Source organism: Grammomys surdaster, unplaced genomic scaffold, assembly GCF_004785775.1.
Source record: "Grammomys surdaster isolate TR1022 unplaced genomic scaffold, NIH_TR_1.0 126131, whole genome shotgun sequence".
NCBI lineage: Eukaryota > Metazoa > Chordata > Mammalia > Rodentia > Muridae > Grammomys > Grammomys surdaster.
In genome coordinates, this window is record NW_021620939.1 from 6,732,126 (window position 1) to 6,756,328 (window position 24,203).

The following is a 24,203-nucleotide window of genomic DNA, read 5'->3' on the forward strand; positions in this document are numbered from 1 at the left end:
GGCCCACTGCACCTGCTGGGATTACATCATGGCCCACTGCACCTGCTAGGATTACATTAAGGCCCACCACACCTGGCTTACTTTTTCTTTTCTTGCCTTTTGATTTTAGTGTCAATTGTAAGAACTCTTTGTCCACCCTAAATACTGAAGAATTTCTCCTATTTTTTTTCTAAATAGCCTTGTTTTTTTGGTTGGTTGATTGTTAGCTGGTGTGTGTGTGTGTGTGTGTGTGTGTGTGTGTGTGTGCTGAACGCACATGTGAAACCCACTCTCTACCACTGAGCTAAACCCCAGTTTCTGGAGCCCTGGGGGTTTAGTGCCAAATGTGTCACCTTCTTTATAAGGAAAGAGAGGAAGTCTGGCCAGATTCCTCTCTTCATAAAGCTATCATACTGATTGGAGCTTACTTCCAGATCTACGATATCTAAGATAGGAAGTGCCAAAAGTTTAGACTGTTAAAGACAAGCCACAGATGTCATTTTACCTGAACCATCAGTCTTTCTTTCCTTCCTTCCTTTCCCTTTCTTTTCTTCCTTCTGCCCTTCCTTCCTTCCTTTCTTCCTTCCTTCCTTCCTTCCTTCCTTCCTTCCTTCCTTCCTTCCTTCTTTCTGTCTTTATTTATTTTTCTTTTTTTTTTCTGGTCTGGGGATAAAAATCCAGAGCCTCAAATCAACTGGGCTAGCACTCTCTGACTGAAATACCCCAAATTCTGCATTGTATCTGAGCTTGTTGTCAGCCATCGCTAACACCACCAACCCAGCCATGGTGGAGCTCACCAGATCAGGCCTGAGGAAGCAGTTGCTGGCCTTTAGAGAGGAGTCTAGCATGGCTGGGAGCAGAGTCAGGGAGGATGTGTGTCTTATAGCTCTCACAGATCACTGTTATGGTTTTGATTGTCACAAACATGAAACGCTTTTACAGAGTTTTTGGCAAACAAGATGTGATCTGATTTATGTAGTTAAGGAATTTCTGGCTACCGAGAAGATATCAGGCTGGATGTGGGATCTTGAAAGCCTAGACATGGGTGGGAAACTCTCTGATACTTCAGGAAAGAGAGGATGGTGGTTTTAACCAGGACAAGCCAGGTATGGAGGCTCACACCTGTAATCCCAGCCCCTGAGAGGCCAAGGCAGAAGAATCTTCGAGTTCAACCTGGGCTGTATAGTGAATTACAAGCCAGCTTGGGCTACATAGCAAGATTCTGCGTCTCAAAACAACAGACAAACAGAACAGAGAGGACTCTGATATTTGGATCTATTTGTCAGGTGCCACAGCCTGAACTGTAGGCAAAATGGCGGTAATTCATAGCTCAGTGATGTGTTTCGAGGTGCCCTGCCTTGCCTGGACATGAAGATGTGGAGTAGGCAGTTAGCTGTTGAGCCTGGGGTTGGGCAGATACCCTCAAATGGAGCCAGACATATTCATTTCCAGATGTCACTCAGGGCTCAGAGCGCAGCTATGCTCTTAGGTAGCACGGGTAGAGGGGAGATGCCTGAAGCCTAGTCCTACGCAACTTGGATTTAAGCCCTCCACTGATGGCAGGCTGTCCTGGCAGACATGCCTGTGGTCCCAAAGCTTCTAGGTAGGGATGGGGGTGAGGTGACTCGTCACTTTGATTTGTCTCTACCCTTTCAGGGTGTTGGCAGTTTAGCATTTAGAAGTGGTGTCTCCCGAGGCAGTCTCTGCAGGAGCTGGTGAGCACACCCTGCCCTCACCTCCCTTCTCATCTTCTTTCAAGGAGCCTGCAAGACAACATTTCTTCTCCAAGCACGACAACCGTACTTCCTTCGACAAAGTGAGTCGGAAAGGAAAGAGGAAGGGGGAGGTGTCCCTTGGCTGATGCAGAGGAAGCAGCAGCAGGCAGCAGGATAGACCCGAGACCTTTAGGGAATGGGTTTCTTACATAAGCAGAAGAGCATCTATTTCCCCATAACCTTTTCCACTGCTAAAAACCTCATCCCCCAGACAGAGGCAATTTTGCCTTGGTTTTCTTAGCTAGTTTGCTCAACTGTCAACAACTATCCCGGGAGGTCACTCAGGGGCTTCATGCTAAGATGATAGTATTACTTAGGATGTGAGTACAGGTTAGGGAGGCCAGGCACAATCTCAGCATTACCGAGATGACTTGGGATTAGATGGGTCCCAAGCAAATCCTGGATGCCAAGACTGTGGGCCAAGAGCCCGTACCGTTGAGAAGGGTCCCTACTGCCTGCTGCAGGGAATTGGAAGACGGAAAGACCTGGAACGCCTGTGGAAGAGACACACCTTCCTGCGCTGGGCACCCTGCGAGCTGGAATTGAGCCAGCAGCCGCCTCTGGAATCATCCTACCAGACTGATTTCCGGTCAGGCACAGGACTCACTAGGCTCCCCCAGCGCCTTGTCCATTTTGTGCAGCTCCAGCCTCCCTATGCCAATACCACCTACCAACACAACTTCTGCCAGCCATCCCGGGGTGGTCACTGTGGTAGCACCAAGGTAAGGCCCCGTGAGCCAGTCACTGAAACACTGCCTGACCTCCCGGGAATCCCAAAGCCCAAGTTGCTGCAGCACTACCTTCACGCCGGAGTTTCTGAGTGTTTAAACTGGTCCCAAGCATTAAAAAGGTTCAGCTGACATAGCAGGTTGTTTGTACTCACAGTCTAAGATATCTGGGGGTGCTTCTGAGCAAGCTCCCTAGCGGGCCTTGTGTCTGACTCCCATGAAGTATGTATGATTTCTGTGTGCTGGGCTTGGGAGGTGCTGTCTAGGAACCCCTGCCACTAGGAAAGGATAAGCCTACATGCCGCAGACTCTAGAGTCCAGAAAAGTCGTCATGACCATGGGACTCAGTAACTCCTCAGTAATTGTAGCCTCTTGTACTCAATGTAGTTTCAGGGGTCCTACTAGAGCAGTCAGGCTGAGAGAGAGAGGGGCAAGGGCTAGCATTTCCTTCCAGGAGCCAGGTGCCTTTGACGGGTTTGGCGGTTCAGCTACACAGTCCTGCCTAAGAGATGCCTCACAAGGAAACTGCCCCGGGCACTATCCAGTTGAGTCACCCAACTGCCAATACTCTAGGGTATGCAGAACCTTTGAGGAGACACTGTATGACTTGGCTCTAGAGGTCATCCTAACCTTGTGAAATGTTGGTTTTGGAAGTCCTCTTCTGGTCATCCTATCAAGTCCCCAAACATTCAAGACATCCTTTGTCATTTAAGACAAAGCCGAGGCTTAGGTCGACCTGAGACGCCAGGTGTCTTCAGATATGGTTATCAGGTTTCTGACGCTCCCTGTGGACTCTCACCCCTGACAGAATTGAGGCTTGAAAGAACAACGTGAGAGTCTGCACAAGAAGCCACATACCAGATTTGAGCAGTATTTTTATTTCTACATCAAAACTCCCTGGGTCCTCACAACAGCCCTGTGAGGTAGGTGGGGCGGGAAAGTTTCAGAGATCCTCACTTACAGGTGAGGATGCTGAGGCACAGAGAGGTGAAATGACCTGCCCCGGGTCACACAAGCCGCAGTACAGATGGGAAGGCCGGCGATCCGCTGGCCCCTTGGCAGTCCCACATTCCCTCCTCCGTTTCTTCTGTGATTTCTATTCTCAGAATACTCTTGGGGTCCACAGGAGCCCTCAAGGAAGACTGGAAGCTCAGACTTTCCCAGACTGGCCACTGGAGAGGGCCTGGTCAGCTCTTAGGTTCTATGCTGTAGCCTGTGATGCTGATGCTTTGCTCTTCACTTGTCAGAGTTGACAGGGGGCCTAGTAACTTCTAGGGCATAGGCGGAGCTAGCTATGGTACGTGAGTGGATGGTAATAAAAATAGGTGTGAGCATGTGTGTCCTGTGCTAAAGACAAAGGCTCCCCAGCCCAAGTCCCTAAGGCGGTAACTCAGGTGCCCTCTCCTGTGCCTCCCTCATCCTACAGAGCCATGGGGAGCGCCCTCAGCAGCAAAAAGGAGCCTGATCTGCTTCTATACTGAGCTGCTCTGGTAGACATGTCTCACCAGGTTTTCAGACTCCATCACGTAGACACAGTGCCTCCACAGCTTGACTTGGGCCCTGGGCCACACCCCCAATAACAAACAGCCGGGGCCCAGCCTGCAGGCTGGAGCAGGAGCATCGGGCTGTAGGCATGGCAGGCAGTGCCTCCCAGCGTCGCCGTGCAAGACTGAAGCTCTCCACGGAGGCCAAAGGGCATGGCTGGTTCCCTGGCGGATGCAGATAGATGATGGTAAGGGGCTGAAGACCCCTTTGCTCCTTCCCCTGGACAATGGCCCAGTAAGTACTACCCCTGCAGTGCCTTGTGCTTCAGTGCCCAAGTTCATTCATTCATCCATTCATTCATGCTTTGACCATTTGGTCACATTCCGTCCTCGGTTCTGCTTCTGTGTCTTAGAGTCCCCAGTCAGGCATGGCAGACACTCCTAGAGCTGGGCCAGACGAACCACAAGTTCCCCAATTTATAGATAGGCAAAGAGTTCAGGAGGCTCTGACACTGTTGTCTAGAGAAGGTGGTCCTGCTAGGAGGTACTTTCTCCTGCTTTATAACATCTTTTTCTTAGCCCCATAGACACTTACCAAGACCCCCAATAGCCACAATGTTGCCCCCAAGGGAGCCAACCACAAAGTCAGCCCTCTTATCCCTCATCCGCAGGCTACGAGGCAGCTTAGTCCAGGATCCTGAAAGAGAGATGATGTAAGGTGTATTCTACACAGACATACACAGATGCAAAAGTGTGTGTGCGTGTGTGTGTGTGTGTGTGAGTACACACACACACACACATGTACACACATGCACATGCACACGCACACACACACTCCCTTCTGTCCCATGGAGAGTAGAACAGACTAGAACAGACACTGCTCACCATGCTCCAGGTCAAACATCTCCACAGTGTTGACAAAGTGCGGGCGGGAGTAGAAATTGTGGGGCCCAGGCTGCTGCAGGCCACCCAGGCTGAAGACACTGCCTTCGGCCATAGCACAGCCAGCAAAAGCTCGGCGGCTGGGCAGGCTTGGGTGTCGGGTCCATGTACAGGTCTCCAGATCAAAAGCTTCAAAAGCAGTCACTGGGAGCTTGCCCTGGCGGCCTCCTGTCAAAGGAATTGAAGCACCTGGGACAGAGCCCAAAGGGCTTGCTGGTATCCTTGCCAGGCTGCTGAGCTGTCCTCGTCAGGCCCTACACCCAGCTGTGTACACATCTGCCCATGGATTAGCCATGAGACCACATAAACCCTCAGCACTGAATATGATTTTCCAACCCCAGTTGGGCCACCAAGAAGGCTTTAGAATAGGCCCGGATTACCCCCAACAAAACATCTCAAATCCTAATGTCTCAGACTAAGACTGATCCCTAATCTAGACAACCTTCAGGACTCCTTTTTTCCCCTTTGCCACGTCCCTCAGCCCTTACCCAGGACATAGATCTTGTTCCCGTGCAGGAAGGTGGAGGCCCCATAGCAGGGTGTGGGCATGGAGGGTAGCGAAAGCCAGCAGTCCCGGCGGGGCTCATATACCAGTACCTGGGCCTGGGGGGCCGTGTCAGGACCCATTCCCCCCAGAGCATACACCATACCATCTGCACAGAAAAGAGTAGTTCAGACTGTACAACCATGTCTGGCTGATGAACCCCACCCACCCAGACAGCTCCCTCTGTCAGACCCAGGGGTGGAAGGAGACCCATGTGTTTATCAAAAAACTTTGTTGCTCCATCTGAAGTGGGAGCTAGGAGAGCTGGGATTCCAGCTTTGGCCTAGGCCCCTCCAAGTGAAGAGCAGGAGGCAGCTGATCTAATTATAATCCAGCACGGTCTCCCTGGAGACGCTATGGCAACCAAATCTGGCATCTTAACAGGCTAGCCTGGGACTGGTGGTCAGACCTGGAGGCCACAAGTTTTGTGTGTGTGTGTGTGTGTGTGTGTGTGTGTGTGTGTGTGTGTGTGTTTAGGGGGCAGGCCCCCTAAGGGGGTAGGGGTATCTTAAGACAGTAGTAGAGGCTATAAGGAGATTTGCTCAGCATGAAGCCCAGCCTGGGAAGGGAACTTAGGGGATCAACTTGGTGAAGGCTTGGGGCTGGGAAGTGAGCTTGGACCTGTAGGATAGAGGTGCTGGCCAAGGCTTTCAGCCTAGGGCGCCATGTCAGCCTCTACACTGTGCTGTTTCAATAGAGCTGTTAGGTGCTCAGAGTCAGCTAGGGGCACATCCACAGGCCTTTGGGTGATATGCCAGGCAGCTGGGGGCTTCCATGGCAACCATCTCCAGGTCGGCTTGGCCTTTGTCCACATCAGGATCCCTGGTGTGTGCTGGGGGGGGGGGGGCTAAGCACTTAAGCACTTGCTGGGCTCAGAGCCAAGGCCTTGCTCCCCTCCCCCTCCATACTATTTATAGCTATAAGAGAGTCATTAGGCCACACCCCCCACTGTCTCTTAGTTACAAAGAACAGGACAGGGTAGTGGCTGGGGTCTCCCATCTTTCTGGGGGCCTTCTGGGCTCTGACCCCCACCTCATAGCCCAGAAAAGACAATTAAGAGTAAGCTTCAGCAAGCCTAGGTAAGAGAAGAGACAGGAGGCAAAGCCATGTCCAAGGCGGTACTTATTGTGTCTCTGTGATAATGGACTCGGTCAAGAGAAAAGGAAAGGAAGCTGCTGGGGCACCTGAGGGACATTCTAAGCCACTCACCTCTCTCCACAGTCGCAACACCCATGGCTGCTTGAGGGAGGGTAGCCCGGCGCTCCCAGCGGCCTTCATCAGCCAAGAAGGCCTCCACAGCAGCTACTGGGCTCTGGACTTCATCCACGCCACCCACCACTAGCACCTGCTTACCCAGAACCACAGCAGCTGCACCAGCCCGGGCGGTGGGCAGGGGTGCTAATGCTAGCCATGTGTGCGAGGCCATGTCCAGTGTCTCAGCAGTATCCAGAGGTAACCCAGCCCGGCCACAGCCCCCCAACACCAGCAGGTGTCCATCCTGGTGTGCCACTGTGCCATATACCCGGCAAGTGGGCATGGGGGGGAACACCTGCCAAGCAAAGGCCCGGCCACCTCCTGCAGCCATGTTGCTCACTGCCAGTGGTAGGCCATGCTATCTGCTCAGGCTGTGGGCCTCATTGGGGGGACACGATAAAGCCTCATCTTGATTCCCTCAGGGCTGGAAGGGTGTTTCTGACTAGTCCAAAGGACCTTGCCTTCACCTGAAGGAGAGATGGAAAACAAAGGGTCAGTGCCACTGTCAAGAAACAGATGAACAAGACGTAGCTGAAGGCAGACCAGGCCCAGAATCACTCGTGCAGAAGGACCCACCCCTTTGACTAGCGCTTTACTGATAAAGGTCCTTCAATAGTGGGAAGAATACATACCCAGACAGCTTTCTCGATTCTCATAGGAGCATAAGGGATTCTTCCCATCCCAACCCTAAGAACTAGCAAGTAGTAACTTGATCAATTTAGAGTGGAAGGGAAGATGGAACCCAGCTTTCATCCTTGTACCCTTCCTGTCCCAACAATTCTTATCTTGGTGCTCCAAGAGAGTTCTGGATCCTCTGCACACTGGCATCTAACATGCCTTGAACACCCTGGGTCCAGCCATCAGGGTCCCTCATCCCTCATCCTGTAGTCCTTACAAGAAGGATCTTCTACAAGGTACAACCATTTATATCAGCAAAAGACCAGACTCCAGTCTCGTGTGTGTGTGTGTGTGTGTGTGTGTGTGTGTGTGTGTGTGTGCGTGTGTGTGACTCAAAGGGGATAGACTCCAGGATTCCACACTCCCTTTGAAGTCCATCCTCATGGGTGTGGCGATGCCAGCAGATTCCCTGCTGAGGAGGTTATTAGAGGGCTGGTGTGGAGACTCTCTTCAGTATAGGAATAGAAGGTCCCTGAGTCCAGGGCTTTTCCTGTAGGAATAAACAGCTGGATTCCTGACACCCCTCCCCTCCACCTCCAAGAGCACATTCCTTGGCCTCCCCTTTTGCTGTGTGTGTGTCTGTGTGTCTATGTGTATGCTGGGGGTCTCCACTCTTAATCCTGGGATTTGACAGGACGGCCTCCTAGCCCCAAACTTCCAACTCAAAGGAGAGTGGGGGGCGGGTCTGGCTAGTGGGTTTAATTAAGGCTCTACGCTTCATGCCCCAAACTTCCCCTGAGCGAGGCTCCCGCGGGACTCACCCGCCGGATCTCAGATGTCGCCAGGGCACGGGGTCCGCTGCTCCGCCTCCGCTGACGCTGGTTCTGGCTAGGGCTGAAGCTGGGCTCCGGTGGGGCTCCCGCACCGCTCCAGCGTGGGGCGGGGCTGGACCAGGTCCGCCCCTCGCTCCCCCCTCCCCAGATTCGGGGAAACCTCCTCCCGCCTTAACTCTGCACATGCCACGGCAGGAGTAGGGCGCACCGAGCCACGGTCACCCAAAATGAACAGATAGGCATATGGACATCCGGCCGGCCAGGATTTAGGGTTATACCTGGGACGGTGATAGAAATGAGGCAGCGGCGAGCAACACAACACCGGTATGATGGGACCGGAGGCGGGCGTCGATCTGAGTCGGATCCACGCTAGTTGCAATCCACCAGGAGCTAGCCAGTGGAACCTGGGGCCTTTAGGGGTCGGAGCCCGCCCATCACAACTGAGCTTGGAGGTGCCCAACCACAAGCTTCCCAGCGGCGCCCCCTAGAGGCTACTAGCGCTGAAGCCTGGGCCTCTGGTTGGGGAGCCCAGCCGCCCTGTTCTAACCATGACACAAAGCCGGACACAGAATAGATCCCAAAGTGTACATTGAGACTAGTAGCATGTAGGGCGGAGGGGCAGAATGTACTAGCCTTAGGGCCTATCTGGACCTTCTTTACAGAAAAGTAGGTTATTTTTGGTTAGGTCTGAGCAGAGGATGAGTGCAATCAGCCAGATGCCAGGAGTCTCTGCCTAATGCTACTCTGGGGCCACTCTGAGGCCTGGGTGATTGTTCATCTTCAGGATATAGAGCTCTTCTCTAGCCAACTCTGTGGTCATGTGATAGCAAATTGGTGTGACAAAGGACCCACCTGTAGTGAGAATTCTGAAATTTTGATTTCTTTAAAAATCAGAAAAACTGGGCTGGTGAGATGGCTCAGTGGTTAAGAGCACTGACTGCTCTTCCAGAGGTCATGAGTTCAAATCCCAGCAACCACATGGTGGCTCACAACCATCTGTAATGATATCTGATACCCTCTTGTGGGGTATCTGAAGACAGCTACAGTGTACTCACATATAATAAATAAATAAAAATTAAAAAAAAAATCAGAGAAACTATTACGGGGCCATGTTTTTGTTTTACTCCCAGGTGTGGAGATACGGGGCTGCTCTATAGCAGCTGACTGTGATTTGCCTCGCTTCTAGCAAAAGCATGGTTTTTGCCAGCTGCAGATAGTTTCTGTGATTGTGTTATGTTTGGAATTCTGGGAAATTCTCAGAGGGTATATAAATTTGATGGGCCCTGCGCAGTGGGGTGGGTGATGGTTGGTCATTGGTGGGGAGGAGAACGGTTACAGTTTGTTAGTAGCCAAAATAGATTCGACTCAAGATCTCTATCTCTCTCCCCTCTATCCTTCTTTCTCTCCTATCTAGTGATAGGGGTTGAAACTGGGGGATAAAGGGTGGGAAAAGAAGAACCCACAGAGTAGCAAAGGCCGGCTACACACACCTACCTCTGATTCACACCTTGGCTCAGCCTGTCTTATGTGCATTCTGATCAGCTGAAGCTTCCAGTTGGAGATCTGGGGTGGACAACTCCTACAGTTGTCTGTGTCTGTTCATTGATTCAGACCCTTTTATGTACAGTGTTTAGTTTAATTTTCCCAAAGCAGATCTTGAGGCAATGACACAAGGGTGTGTGTGTGGTTAGTGTAAGAGGTGAAGGCAGGAAGCACCTGCAGAGGAGTAGCAAGAAGACCAAGGAAAACAGCTAATAAAGGAGGTGCCATCAGTCACCACTGTGGGTAACTGCAACCTGGGGATTCTGGGAAGTGATTAGAAACACCAGCCTTATATTGTTCCAGCTCCCAAGAGCAAGGGGGCCTAAGAAACACATCTTCACATTCCCACGGACCATACATTGAGAGCTGTTTGGGGTACTAATGCCTTTGTCTGCCCTAAATGTGGATGAGCCCTTCCTTATGACTAAATAGAGCCTATAGCGCTCTCAGTGGTTGGCAGTTTGAAGTGGACAGCATGCCCAGAAATGATGGTGTAAAGACTGGCCTCAAACTGCACAGACTCTAAAAGGCCTGTCTCTACCATCTAGTGCCACATCTCCCATCCCCAGGTTGCTCCTCACTTAGGGCTCTGGTATGTACCCCACGAGGATGTCTTCATCTTCTCTGCTGTCCCCTTTCTAAGCCCCCTCTGCTTTCTTTCCAGCTGTTAACAACTTACAAACACCTGCTTTTAAATGTCCCGCAGTCTAAGTCAAGGCAATCTTTGTGCTCTCTCTGAATTCTGAAGCCATCTGTTCCCAGATGCCACTGCCTTGTTATCTGCCACCTCAGTCTCCTGCCACTTCTTCCTCCAAATTGTTTTTGAAACAATTTCGTTTTTTGTTTGTTTCTAGGCAGGGTTTCTCTGTGTAACAGTCCTGGGAGTCCTGGAACTCACTTTGTAGACTAGACTAGCCTGTAACACGCAGAGATCTGTCTGCCTCTTCTTCCCCCTCGACCCCAGTATTGGGATTAAAGGCCCCCAGTGAAACTTTTTTTTCTTCTTTGAGTCAGGGTTTCTTGTAGCCCAGACTAGTCTCAAACTTGCTACATAGCCAAGGATGACTTTGAATTTCTGATTCTCTTATTCTCTCCTCCCAAATGCTGGGATTACAGACACACCACCTTGCCCAGTTTACCTGTGATAAGGAGCGAGCTCAGAACTTCTTGCATGCTAGACAAGTAGTCTACCAATTGAACTATACCTCCAGGCATCAAAGTTGCTTTTGAAAAGTCACCATGTGTATTTGTCAACATTCTCCAGGGGAACAAAACCAACAGAATGAATACAAACTACAGGGGTTTAGACGACAGGAAGACTGTTTGCACTGGCTGCTCTTTCAGAGGACCTGAGTGTGGTTCCCAGTCCCCACATGGTGGCTGAACTGTGGGGTCTGAGACCTTCTACTCACCTCTGCAGGCAGTAGGCATGGACACGGCACACACACACATACATCTTAAAATGTAATGGATAAAAGGGACTTTAATAGACCGGCTTACATCATACAGTCTGAGTGCTACCACTATGGCTCTCTTCACACTGGCTGAGAATCCAGTGGTGACTTGGTCCTGGAGTCTGGATGGCTCAGGAGCCACAATCTGGCACTGAGGGCCTGAAGGATTCCTGGAGAAACCACTAGTCTTCCATCCATATTGGAATCCCAAAAAGCTGAGTTCTGATATCAGTGAAGGAATGAAGTGGCAATGATAGCAGTGGTGGCAGTGGTGGCAGTGGTAGCAGTGGTGGCAGTGGAAGCAATAGTAGCAGTGGTGGCAGTGGTGACAGTGGTAGCAGTGATGGCAGTGGCAGCAATGGTGGCAGTGGTGGCAGTGATGGCAGTGGTGACAATAGTGGCAGTGGTAGCAGTGATGGCAATAGTACCAGTGGTGGCAATAGTGATAGTGGTGGCAGTGGTAGCAGTGGTGGCAGTGGTGGCAGTGGTGGCAGTGGTGGTAGTGGTGGCAATATGCTGTTCTGGCTCTGCTTCCCCACCATTCACTGCATGATTGACCCAAGATAGCAACCAGTAGACATAAGAGGGGAATCTGGGTGGGAATTGTTGTATCGGAAGAGACCTCAGGCAGTGGTGGGTGAGCTTGACAAGAACAGACCCTAGGGTGACAGCCTCAGTAGACAGCTCATTTAATTGGGAGAACAGAGGCTACTTGACCTTTGTTGGTGTGTGTAGGGGCTTTTGGGGTGAGTGTACATCATTGGCCAGGGCCAGGGCACTGGGGACGTTTCATAAGGGGGGATTTCCAGTTGTTGCTAGGCATGACCTTATAAGGAGAGGACGTTTAACCTGGCTACCAAGGCAAATGTGGGGGTGCAGGGCTGGGGAGGGACAATCCTACTTCTGTCGAGATTTGGGGGGGGGGCTTGGCATACCTTGAACCCTCTCTTGCTCTGGGCTGACTCCCCACCTCCCTATCACCCAATTCCTTGGTTCACCGGCCCCACAGCCATGGTGGCAGTGGTAGTCATAGAAGCAGCAGCAACAGTATAAGGAACTTACTAGCAAGACATGAAGATAAGAAGGCAAAACCAAATTCTCTTCTGTCAGACCTCCTTTGATCTGGGCAGCCACTAGAAAGAACGTCCACATTAGAATGTGCTTTCTCACAGTGTGTCCAGCCGTTTATTTCTTAGTTCATCCACTTGCAGTCAAGGCCCACCATGGTGGCATACACCTTTAATCCCAGCACTCGGGAGGCTGAGGCTGGCAGATCTCTAAGTTCTGCAGCCTGAGTTCCAGGGCAGGCAGAGCTACACAGAGAAACCCAATCTTGGAAAACAAAAACAACAAAAAACAAAACCAAACACCCAGGTGTGGAACTGTAGAGAAGACTGAGCAGGTAAAGCGTGGGTCCTGTAAGCAGCGGAACTGGAGATAAGAACCTTTAGAACCCACATAAAAGCCGGGTAGGTATGCAGCTTGCACGAAATCCCAGAGTGCATGAGGCATGGAACCCAGACTAGGCAGGCGATAAGCTCCAGATTTAGCCAGTGACTTTGTTTTAATATATATGGGGGAGTGGAGGCTGGTGACTTGGCTCAGAGGGTAAAAGTACCTGCCACTATTGGACAACCCAAGCTGGATTCCAGAGAACCACTAAGTAGAAAAAGGGAACCCATTCCCAAAAGTTGTCCTTTGACCTCTACACCCATGACATGTGTTAAGTTTCAAACCTAGGACAAAAGACTAAAGTATCTAGGTCACATATTAAAGCTGACCTGGGGCCGGGCGGTGGTGGCACACGCCTTTAATCCCAGCACTTGGGAGGCAGAGGCAGGTGGATTTCTGAGTTAGAGGCCAGCCTGGTCTACAGAGTGATTTCCAGGACAGCCAGGACTATACAGAGAAACCCTGTCTCGAAAAACCAAAATAAATAAATAAATAAATAAATAAATAAATAAATAAATAAATCTGACCTGGATGCAAGGTTTCCCAGCATCCCTTAGTCCCTGCCTGTTACACGGTATGGCTGGCATGTCTGCCTTCTAGCAATCCAGGGCTATGCAGGGACACACTGTCTCAAAAAAAAAAAAAAAAAAAAGTTTTAGAAACCATGTTGACTGTTCATCTGAGGTCTCAGATTCCTAGAGTTAATTTTGACCCATGTCCTCAAATTAAGTACTGCTGACTCTGTAACCATCTTCTGTTGCCTACAGGACATAGGTAGGACTGAGTTAGCAATCTCCTTGGCCATCAGATAGGGATTCTTGGCACCATAAAGACTGAAAAGTAGGACTTTGTGCCATTGAGGTGTTTTGGCTAAGCCAGATCTTGGCACTACATTGTGTATACATACCTGAGCAAGTATATTCAGGCCCACATTGATGTTCTCTGACTTACAGACTGGACATCTAGAGCCCCAGGCTTCTTTATATTACTTGTGCCTACATGTATATACCAGGTTTTCATGCAATATGCCAGGGTTAGGCCCATTCTCCGAAAGAGAGGAGGGGCTACTGTTCTTCCAGGATGTACTTTTGTGGTGAAACAAGGGGACTTTCCTGAGATACTCCCTGTCAGACACACTCCCTTTTGACCTTCTGATCAGGTGCCAGAGAAAGAATAAGGTCATGGGGTGTTGAATAGCCTAGACCTTGCCAGGAGTCACCTTGATGTCCTACACTACGGACATAGGACGGTTTAGAAAAATGTCAAATGGCCAATCCTGACTGGGCTCCTGTGACTTTTGCCATCTATGTGCGCAGGCTCCCATACCGATCAGATAGGTTTGAACTTGTCACCTCCTAGGCCACCACCTCCAGGCAGCCCTCCCTGGTACTCAACCTGCTCCGCCCCCAGACTTGGGGGGGGGGGAAGCGCTAGGGGTCAAGGGTCACCAGGCGGGCCAGGTCCCGGAAGCGGAAGCAAAGTGCACTTCCGGCGCGCAGCAGGCGGCCATGTTGGAGCAGCGGAGGCGGCGCAGAGGTGCGTCCTGGGTCCCCGCGGCGGCGCCGGTAGGTTGGAGCCGCGGGCCTAGCGGGGCTGCGGAGTGGCGGCCCATGAGGCCACAGGGCGGCAGGGCGAAGGGACTGGGTGGCCGACCCTTCCCGGATCCTCGTTTTCCCAGGGCTTGCCTGAGACACCCCACCCCCACCCAGGACCCCACCCTGGGGCTGTGAGGATCCTGTCGGGCTACCACAGTCCACCTTACACATTTCGCCACCGCCGTGACCCCGACTCCCTGTCGTCGTTCGGGCCCTGGGGACGCGGTCTCCCCACCTGAGGGTCCCGATCTGCCCCTGATCCCAGTCTGCCTGATTAGCCCCCAGTCTTCTGTCAACTTCCTGTGCTGGCCCCAAAGGAATGTGTGAAGGCAAGTCGGCCTGGCTGCAGCCTCTGTTTACAAAGCTTCTTGAAAGCCAAGAGCACCCTCCCAAGGGCTCAGGATGACCTAGGCGAAGAGCTTGGTCCCGGCCTCCCAATATAAGCGCCGGAGGTTTGGGGTGGGAGGTAGGTCGTCCCCCTCTGTCCTACAGTTCACAGCCCACCCCTTCAAAAATTAAATAAATAAATAAATAAATAAATGAACTAAAGTCATGTGCAAGGATTGTACTTGGAGAGCATTCTCTGGGGAGGGGAAGTGCCTCAGACACCTGAGGATCCAAGAATGTTTCCCAACAAAGAGCCCTAGGGCACTTTCTCTGGGGATTCTGAAGACTGTATATCTGCTCCATTAGAGCTGTGCAAAGCGGCAGCACAGACGGGATTCTAGTCTCCCGGGACCTGTCTCACCCCAGCTGATCTTTTTAATGCTCCAGTGCAGCCGGGGAGTTTACTTCTGGCCTCAAAAAGGACTCAGACGCTGCGTGGGGGTGCTGGATGTAACTCCTGATTGGTGGTCATCGCTTCTTTAAGGAAGCATAGGGCGAATTGAATGACCCCACACAGCTGCATCTGCTAATCTCAGGTCTGTTGCCTTTTAAGCTCTGGTTAGGACCATGCAGACCTTTAATGGCTGCTTGATCTACCTTCCTGGTTGGAACCTTTATCTGTCATTTGTCTTCAAACCTTGGTCTCCTTGGTCTAGTTGCCTGTCTCCTGCTTGACTTAGAGATGTTTGCAACTGTACTTTTTTTTGTGTGTGTGGGGGGGGAAGGTTTGTGTCTTATATTGGGTTTGAACTCCAAGACTAGAGCTAGGAATCAGGCCATTGAGTATCCTGTCTACTGACTCTGGTAAGCAGGAGATCAACCACCCCCTGCACTGAAACGTTGGCAGCTGGATTTAGAGGTGGGGTGAACATGAGGTATGAGTCTGGGTCTTTGGGCCTGTGTTCAAAGGCCTTAGTCTGTTTTCCTCAGCTCCAGCCCATCCTTCACCCATAGTTCCTTACACTCCTTTACTTGATAGCCTTTGCAAGAGCTGTTACCCTTTTTGCTCCATTTGTACCTGCTCCTTTTATTTTTGCCACTCAGCCAGATAGGTAGATGTTACTGCTTCCAGGAGTCCTTCCCTAACCTATTAGAAGCTGACTTGGATAGCACCACATACTCCCAAGAACCTTTAATGATAGCTGTGTCTTCACTTCTGGACTGGGCTCTTTGAGGGTTGAGGTATTTGCTTATATTCCTGGGACTGAGTCTAGATACTTAGGACATCAAGAAAGAAAAAACCAAAAACAAAACAGGCATGGTAGTATACACTGCTTGGGAGGCCAAGCAGCAGATGACTTGCACCACCCATTCAAGGCTCTTGACATATGCTTGTAATCCTAACAGTTGGGAGGCTGCAGTAGGAGGAGTCTGAATTTGAGGCCAGTTTGGACTACACAGCAAGCTCCAGAACAGCCAGGACTGTGTAGTGAGACCCTGTGTCCCAAACAGCCAAGTTTGGATGATAGCACTTGCCTATAATCCCAGCACCTGAGAGATAGGGACAGAGGGGTTAGGGTTCAAGGCTGGCCTCAGCTGTATATGGAGTTGGAGACCAGCCTAGCCTATGAGGCACCTTGTCTTAAAACAAGAAAAGAAAAATGCCATTGAATTAAGACGAACTAGATCTAAGTCTCCTCAGAAGCCCGGTGGTAGGGTAGGTGCTCTGAGATGCTTCTGAACATGTATCCCAAAGACATGTACCAACATGGTAGAGGAGATGACGAGACCCTGGAGAGATCTGTTCTGTCTAGGCCCTTCTGTCACAGAGAGATGGAGCCTGGCTGGAGCCGCCAGCCTTCTTTAGCTCTGTATCTTGGTACCGTTCTCATCAACTCTTTTCTTCTTGCTTTGGAGGTGCCAAGTGCTGGTTTGTGGATACCCAGGCAGACCTGCAGTGCCCAATGCCATGAGCATGGTAGTACAGCATGTGGAGGAGAAAGCTGTGCACTCGTGGTCACGCATCTCCACGGCAGGAAAGAAAGCCCTGGAAGAGGCCCTCCTTGTGTTTAATCCCATGAGTCAGGACCTCAGTGCCACAGAGGCCCAGCTCGTGGCCTTCCTCCAGGGTCTGCGAGATGATGGCTTCCAACCGACCATTCTTCGAAGTGGGGATGTCTATGGTTATAGTTCATGCACAGCCAGCCCCCCTAGCCAGACAAAGCTACAAGCTCGTACCATCAACCCACCTGCCACATCACTTCCTGCTAGTGCTCCTCAGACTGCTGTATCAGTCCCTGCAGGCCAGGCTACCATGCTTCCTGTGCCACTGTCTGGCAGGCTGGCTAAAGGGTCCACACCAGCCCTTGCCAAGCATGCTACCACTAACCTGCTGCTGAGCTCCCTGAAGCAGTCAAATGCCAGCAACACCAGTGGTACAACAGTAGGCTTCCCTGCCCACCTCTATCCAGGCGTCTACCCTGCCATGCGGCTCTCTGTTGTCCTTGAAGCACTGGTCCCACTCAAGACTCCCTACTTGGATGTTAAGCACAGAACACAGTCCTTGCAGCTGTCACTTGCAAAATCTCCCCTGAAACCGAGGAAAGGTTCAGGGAACCCACAGTCCAAAGCACCCCGAAGAATCACAAGCAAGGGCCTCAAATATCTGACTAGCAAAGGCCCTGGGGCTGGTCTCCATCGAGGTGCTGGAACCCAGAGCAATGCCTCCCGAATGAAAGGGCGCTCTGCTTTGGGCACCAAAGCAGTCCGGACCAAGGCATCTCGAACCCAGACTAAAGCTGCTCGTGCCCATGCCAGTGTGGCTCGAACCCAGACCAAGACAGTAAGGGTCAAGGCCAAAGCAAAAGGCTCCAAGCCCACGGCAGCCAGAGCCAAAGCCAAGGCCACTGTGGTGAGGGACAAGGCTAAAGACAAGGTAGTCCAGGCCAAGGCCAAAGCAGCTCAGCCCAAGCACAGGGGAAGGCCAAAGGGATCTGTTCATACCAGAACTGGAAGGGCAAGCTTAAAAAACTGCTCTGAGACTGTGGGGCAGAAGAGGAAGAAGGCCGAGGAGACCAAGGGTCTTCCTCCTAAGAAGAGAGCACGGCGTGCACTCCGATCTCCTAAGGTGTGGCTGGGGCCTGGAACAGCAAAACCTCGGAAGTCCCAAACCATAAAGGTAGACAGGAAGTGCTCAGATGATGAGGTCCGACAGTGTGCCCAACAGGTCCTCCGTGTGAATCTCTCTCCCAGAGTCTGGCTCCAGCCATTGCTACCATTTTGATTCCATACTCAACATCCTGAGTCCTTGAAGCAGTACTTGGAGAGACAGTCGAGCTGTGTCTATGGCCAGCAGCAGCGTGCAGTGCTCACGGACTCTGCAGCTTCCCGGACTCCGGGTACCTCCGGGACCTCTGTGGTCACCAACATTCTTTCAGAAACTGAGAGTTTGGGTGGGGTGGGTTGTGGTAGGGGTGTTTTCATGGCTCAATGCACTGTGACTTGTTCTTCAAATTGTATGTCCACCATTCATCTATCATGTTTTCTACCTTCCGGTCTCCCTGCTCACCCTCCATGGTCTTATTTATCGATTTATTTTGGTGTAGGAGCTAGTGGCAAGAGGCTATCAGAAGTCTAGGAGCAAGCTTGGAGAGAGTGCTCTGGTAGCTTGAAGCAGGTTGTTAATTTAAATGACAGGGTGACATTAGAGGAATGATGCTCTCGGGCTTCTGGAGAGATGTGGGGAAATTCAGGTGCTGGTTTCTGTGAATGTATTTAGAGAGATCCTGAGGGGAGGGGCAGAGCCACTATGAGATAAGACACCTCTCCTTGAGTGTCCCAGTTTTGAACCAGTTGGGCCCCATTCAAAATTGTTTGCAGCTCAGTGGGAAATCCAGCACCAAGCAGGTTTTTAGGTCAGGGAAAGAAGTCTTTGTGGTACTGCTCTCTAGAGGCCAAGCTTTAAGGTTTTGCCTGGGGGAGAGCACAGGCTTGAAGTGCCGCTTTTCTGCTGAAAGTGACTAGCCTCAATTTTCCCAGTTGGTGACAAGAGGCCAAGCTTTGAATCTGGACCACAAAACTTTGCTTACTGTCCAGAGAATTTTCTCTGTGATAACTGGTGATAGAACCAGGGAGGCCTCTACCCATACCTCAGCAGTGCTTTCTGACTGGTTTCTACAAGCTCCATCTTACTGTGGGATCCAACCTCACCATGTCTCCTAACATGACTTGCTTTGGAGAAGCTGGGTCCTCAGTGGAAGCAGCTACTAGAACGTATTGCTGAGATAGAGAACATGTAATCCTTGTACTTGGGAATTTGAGTATGAGTTTGAGGTCAGTATCAGCTACATAGTGAGACCCTGTCTGCCTGTCTTTTGTTTGTTTTTTTGAGACAGGGTTTCTCTGTGTAGCCCTGGCTGTCCATCTCCAGGGATCGCACAGCCTCTAACGGCTTCCCTGATCACAGGCAGAGGAACACATACATACAAATAAATCTTTAAAAAAAAAAACAAAACAAAAAGACTAATGCACAAGTTGATTAAGCATCAGTTCTGTGAGAAAAGGTGGTGGTAAGCATCTTGAACTTCAGTGATGTTGATAAGCAAAAGAATCATCTGAAATACCTTAAATAAAAACTTACTGGCCAGGCTGGAGAGATGGCTCAGGGGCGAGGCTAAGAGCACTGGTTGCTCTAACACAGGACCTGGGTTCAATTCCCAGGGCCTACGTGGTAGCTTACAGCTGGCTGTAACTCCAGTCCTAGAGGATTGACACCCTTGTCTGGCATCACTGGGCATTAGACAGATCTGTGGTACATGCATGCAGGTAAAACACCTCTGTAGCCAGACTTTGGCTAGTTTGTGGGTTCTTTTTTTTCTTCCACCCTTTTAACATCCTAACACTAGATAAGAGAAAAAGGATAGAAGGGAAAGGGGGCGAAGTTATCATTAGATTACTTCTTGCTGATTAGGGGCGTTGAGTTCTTTGGGAGAAGTTTGATCTTTGCCATCAGGATATCTAATTTCTTCTTTGTGCAGGGCTACTTAGCAAACCTCGGCCAACAACCACCTTTGGGGACTAGTATTTATATACCCTCTGAAAAGTCTCCAGAATTCCAAACATTACACCATTGCAGAAACTTCCCGAAGCTGGCAAAATCATGCCCCTGCTAGAGCATGAGGCAAATCATAGCTGCTGTGAATGACCTGAAGCAGCCCCATATCCCATACCTGGGATTAAAACGAAAGCATATTCTTACATTTCTGTGGGGTTTTTTTGGTTTGGTTTGGTTTGGTTTTGGTTTTGGTTTTGGTTTTGGTTTGTTTTGTTGGTTTTTGAGACAGGGTTTCTCTGTGTAGTCCTGGCTGTCCTGGAACTCACTCTGTAGACCAGGCTGGCCTTGAACTCAGAAATCCACCTGCCTCTGCCTCCCAAGTGCTGGGATTAAAAGGCGTGCACCACTACTGCCCGTCTTCTGTGTTTTTTTTAAGGCAAAATACTACATACTTACACACATATAAATGAATAAGAAGATAAATTTATTGGCTTTACAACAAGAATACTAACAATAGACTGGGCTGGGAGATGGCTTAGGTAAATTTCTTTCCATGCAAGCATGAAGAGGTACATCCAGATTTCCAGAACTCAGAGAAATGCCAGGTACACGTGTCTAGCCGCAGCTCTGACTCAGCCAGGTGGAAGCAGGGCCCAGGACACACTGACCAGCCATTCTAGCCAAAACAACAAATCTACCGTCAATGAAAACTCTGGAAATCTATGAGGGGGGCTGGAGAGATGGCTCAGTGCTCTAACACACAAATATAGGTCCAGAATTTGGTTCCCAGCGCTCACATTAGGTGTCTCCCAACAACATGTAACCCAGCTCCAGGGCATCTGATTCCCTCTTCTGTTCTCCATGGGCACCCACATTAAATTGGGGTTTTTTTTTTTGGTTTGGTTTTTTGAGACAGGGTTTCTCTGTATAGCCCTGGCTGTCCTGGAACTCCCTCTGTAGACCAGGCTGGCCTTGAACTCAGAAATCCGCCTGCCTTTGCCTCCCAAGTGCTGGGTTTAAAAGGCGTGTGCTACCACCGTCCAGCCACATTAAACCTTTTTTAACCTCATCTCCTTTGCTGGATATGGTGGCATACACCTTTAATCCCAGCACTCAGGAGACTAGAGACTGGTGGGTCTTTATCAGTTCAAGGCTAACCTGGTCTACTTAGTGAGTTCCAAGATACCCAGGGCTACACTCTTTAGAGTGTTGGATGGATGTGTACACACACACACACACACACACACACGCACACATGCATGCACGCACACGCGCCTCTGTTTCTCTCTTTGAGACAGTTTCACTATGTAGCTTTGAAGGAGCTGGTGCTTGCTATGTAGACCAGGATAACATTGATTTCCTGAGATTGCTTGCCTCAGCCTCCCAAGTGCTGAGATTAAAGGCATGCACCACTATGTCCAAAATAACTTTTAAAAAACATGAGATTGGGAACTAGAGAGATGACTTTGTTGTTAACAGCATTTGCTACTGTTGCAAAGGACCAGGGTTAGGTTCTCAGCAACCACAGGGTAAATCCAGTTCCAGCAGTTCTGATGCCTCCCTCTGGTCCCCAAGGGCAGTGCATGTATATGGTATATACTATATATGCAAGCAAAACATTCATAAAATAAAAAAGACTTTTAAAAAATAAGATGTGTAAAAAAAATTAAAAAATAAAAAAAAAATAAGATGGGTAAGCAATTGAAGAAGACATCCCATCATCATCTGGCCTTCATATATGCACCTGCATGGACAAGATTGCCTGTATGTCATGTACATGCATGCAGGCACGAATACACAAAACCAAGTCAAAAAAGAGAGGAGGGAGAAGGGAAGCTTGCATGTAATCCCAGAACTAGTGAGGCTCAAGCAATAGGATCTCAAGTTTGAGACCAGTTTAGGCTATACAACACTGTCTCAGAAAAGAAAAACAGTCAATGAAAGGGGCCTGAGTATCCTTGGGACCAAATGGTCATGATATCCTCAACCCACCTTGTGCCCTTCCCCACATCAAGGAGGCAGTGGTTCTGCTCAGACCCTTCTGCTTTCCACCGGAAACAATTTACGCTGAAGACATTGAGGGTTTGGAGAATGAAGGGAGTACAACTGCCTAAAGACCACCATCCTTTTGGATTCTCTGAAGTTCTTTGTGCTGTGCCCTACCTCTTGTGGAAACATAGATCATAGCAGGACAGGACTTTTGCAGTGAGGCTGTCAGGGAGGCAGGAAAGCACAGGTCTAGGATGGTATCCGTGGAGAAGGTAGGAAGAATTGGACGTAGAAAGGGTGGGAGTTGAGACTAGGGCAGGGGTCAGAGTTCACAAGACCAGGAGACATGAACCACAGGAAAGATTTGCACAAGGAAGTGAGAACCAAATGGATTGTTTAGAAGGAAGGAAAGCCTAGTGGAGGCTGCTTAAAATGTGAGAGCCTGCATTGTCTGGGATAAACTCGCACCTTTGGAGAGAGAGGAACTGAAGATTAAGGAGATATTGGGAAGCAGAGATGGGGTATGAAGTAGCTCTGAGGGCCCAGAGGAGGACGGGAGCAGGTGACAGTGAATGAGGCTGAGCTACCTGGTGCCACTGGCTGTTCTCTGCCCTCCTGTCTGTCACTGATAAAAGTGACACTTGAGCTGAAGTGTTAGATGCTGAGGCCACAGAACATTTGCAGGAATTCCGAGCAGGCTGCATGGGAGTACTGAAGAAAGGCTTACCAACACTGCGTCTGAGACCTGATCCTGGGGGCCGCCCATACAGTTCCCTGACCACTAAATGTGTCCTGAGTGGGCAGTGCCCCAATTGTCCCCTGAATCAATGTGTGCCTTTTGAACTACCATCTGCAACGGGAAGTTCAAGGCGTGTAAGTTTGAGGTTGAGGACCAGTCATCTCCTTTATCTGAATGATTTAATTGCCCTGTAACTCCACCCAGGGTAGCAATGTGTTTCGTAGCAATTTTCTCTTAAGATAAAACCATCCATTTAGCAGAGAAGTGTCTTAAGACACTGGCTGTTCTGAATTTTACAATCTAAAGAGGGGAGGAAACAGTCCATCCTTCAGGGAGGCTCCTTAAGACACAGGGTGTTCTAAATGGAAGTGCAATAACCCATCCTTCAGGGAGGCTCCTTAAGATGCAAGATATTCTAGGGAGGTGAAAAATTCCATTCTGCAGGGAAGCTCCTTAAGCTCAGGAATTCAGGAAGTCCTTGAAACTGATGGAATTCACTAGATCCCTCCCTCCCTAAGCATATATAAGTAGTAAGGGCTGACTGCCTAGAGACAGACTCTCTCAGGCAAGCTGATCAGCTAGGCTCAGACTAGCTAGGCTGTCTCAAGCAAACAGACCTGCCAAGCCAACCAGAGGAAGCCGAGATAAAACAAGCCGCCTGGAAGAGGCTCATACCAACTGATTCTCCAGCCAGTCAAGCTGCCTGCAGGCCGTAGAGTGTGCTCCAGGTTTCCAGACTTCATGATTGTCACCCATGCTGAGACAGGCTTTGGTGATGCAGCTGTCTTTAGGTTATTTCTGTTCCTGTAGGAACCCCCAATAAAACTCACTAGTTCACCATGTTGGATTTTAGTGGTGTCTGTACTGTTCTGTTCCCAGTGCATTGCCTCAAGTGAGTAGACTTTTTGTTAATGTCTTTCCAGGAATAGTGTCACACAGAAAGAACAGATTATTTAAAGGTAGCTGTAGAGAGACAGTATGAGGGCTAAAATTGTGTTTTAAGTTTTAAATTACTGTGTTTAAAGGGGCTGGGGAGATGGCTCAGTGGTTAAGAACACTGACTGCTCTTCCAGAGGTCCTGAGTTCAATTCCCAGCAACCATATGGTGGCTCACAGTCATCTGTAATGTTTGAAGACCACTACAAATCTATGTAAATCTTTTCTTTTTTTTTTTCGAGACAGGGTTTCTCTATGTAGTCCTGGCTGTCCTGGAACTCACTCTGTAGACCAGGCTGGCCTCGAACTCAGAAATCCTCCTGCCTCTGCCTCCCAGGTGCTGGGATTAAAAGCTGTGCACCACCACCCGGCCAAATCTCTTTTTTTAAAGATTTATTTATTTTATGTATGTAAGTACACACACACACTATCTTCACACACACCAGAAGAGGGCATCGGATCCCATTAAAGATGGAGCAGGAGGGAGAGGGGAAGGGGATGGGGAGAGTCTTTTTTGTCTGAGGATGCATGTGCCCAGCCATATGTAGAGCATTATTGTGTGGAGAAACTGTTATGAGTGGGTCAGGACTGTCGCAGGATAGATTGTTGTCTACATGGGGAGCACCCAGACCCTTTTATTTACTGAAAACTGTTTCTAGTTGCGGTGTGGCTCAGCCCTTAGTATAGACTTTAACCCCTCTGGTTGGAATGCAGACATGCCCTTAGCACACACCTTTCATCCCAAACAATGAAGGTAAAGTTAGCTTGTATAAGGAAGCACCCATGTTTGAAAGTGATGTCTAATTGAGTGGCAGATAAAGTGATGAATAGAGAAAGATTTGACAGAATAAGATATACCCAACTCTCATAAGAAAAGAGAAGAAAGGGAAATTACTTAAGTTAAGGGGTAGTGGAGGGAGGGAGGGAGGGAGGGAGGGAGGGAGGGAGGGAGGGAGGGA

The 24,203-nt window shown here is 49.9% G+C and overlaps 3 protein-coding genes across 5 annotated transcripts in view; 2 read left to right on the forward strand and 1 right to left on the reverse strand.

The window, feature by feature from the left end:
- Window positions 1-2,615, forward strand: part of CUNH3orf84 (chromosome unknown C3orf84 homolog) — a 9,564-nt gene extending 6,949 nt beyond the window's left edge. Inside the window, exons 3-4 of the mRNA XM_028756579.1 lie at window positions 1,739-1,795; window positions 2,198-2,615. Of these exons, the coding sequence (XP_028612412.1) occupies window positions 1,739-1,795; window positions 2,198-2,614 (474 nt within the window). The 3' untranslated portion in view covers window position 2,615. The remainder of the gene's footprint in view (window positions 1-1,738; window positions 1,796-2,197) is intronic.
- A 729-nt stretch (window positions 2,616-3,344) lies between these two features.
- Window positions 3,345-8,630, reverse strand: Klhdc8b (kelch domain containing 8B). Its single transcript, XM_028756777.1, has 6 exons — window positions 8,146-8,630; window positions 6,662-7,173; window positions 5,397-5,561; window positions 4,852-5,076; window positions 4,562-4,663; window positions 3,345-4,191 (listed from the first exon to the last, which is right to left on the reverse strand). Exons 2-6 carry the CDS (start codon window positions 7,035-7,037, stop codon window positions 3,995-3,997), a joined length of 1,065 nt encoding a protein of 354 aa, XP_028612610.1. The 5' UTR covers window positions 7,038-7,173; window positions 8,146-8,630; the 3' UTR covers window positions 3,345-3,994.
- A 5,482-nt stretch (window positions 8,631-14,112) lies between these two features.
- Ccdc71 (coiled-coil domain containing 71) lies at window positions 14,113-19,105 on the forward strand. 3 transcript variants are annotated; one of them, XM_028756740.1, is made up of 3 exons: window positions 14,114-14,170; window positions 14,284-14,666; window positions 16,445-19,105. In XM_028756740.1, the coding sequence occupies exon 3, from the start codon at window positions 16,497-16,499 to the stop codon at window positions 17,808-17,810; it is 1,314 nt and encodes a 437-aa protein (XP_028612573.1). In that variant the 5' UTR covers window positions 14,114-14,170; window positions 14,284-14,666; window positions 16,445-16,496; the 3' UTR covers window positions 17,811-19,105. The 3 variants fall into 3 exon arrangements, with proteins under 3 accessions (XP_028612572.1, XP_028612573.1, XP_028612571.1); XM_028756739.1 differs by lacking the exon at window positions 14,284-14,666 and having other exon boundaries at window positions 14,113-14,170; XM_028756738.1 differs by having other exon boundaries at window positions 14,136-14,666.
- The last annotated feature ends 5,098 nt before the right edge of the window (window positions 19,106-24,203 follow it).

What these genes read in the sequence shown, in the direction of transcription:
- Klhdc8b (XM_028756777.1), bottom strand. Translation starts at nt 7,037, where the DNA reads ATGGCTGCAGGAGGTGGCCGGGCCTTTGCTTGGCAGGTGTTCCCCCCC. An exon ending in TGTTGCGACTGTGGAGAGAG is followed by an intron (nt 5,562 to 6,661) that starts GTGAGTGGCTTA and finishes TTTTCTGTGCAG; the next exon opens with ATGGTATGGTGTATGCTCTG. An exon ending in TGTGGCTATTGGGGGTCTTG is followed by an intron (nt 4,192 to 4,561) that starts GTAAGTGTCTAT and finishes TGCATCCGCCAG; the next exon opens with GGAACCAGCCATGCCCTTTG.
- Ccdc71 (XM_028756739.1), top strand. Translation starts at nt 16,497, where the DNA reads ATGAGCATGGTAGTACAGCATGTGGAGGAGAAAGCTGTGCACTCGTGG.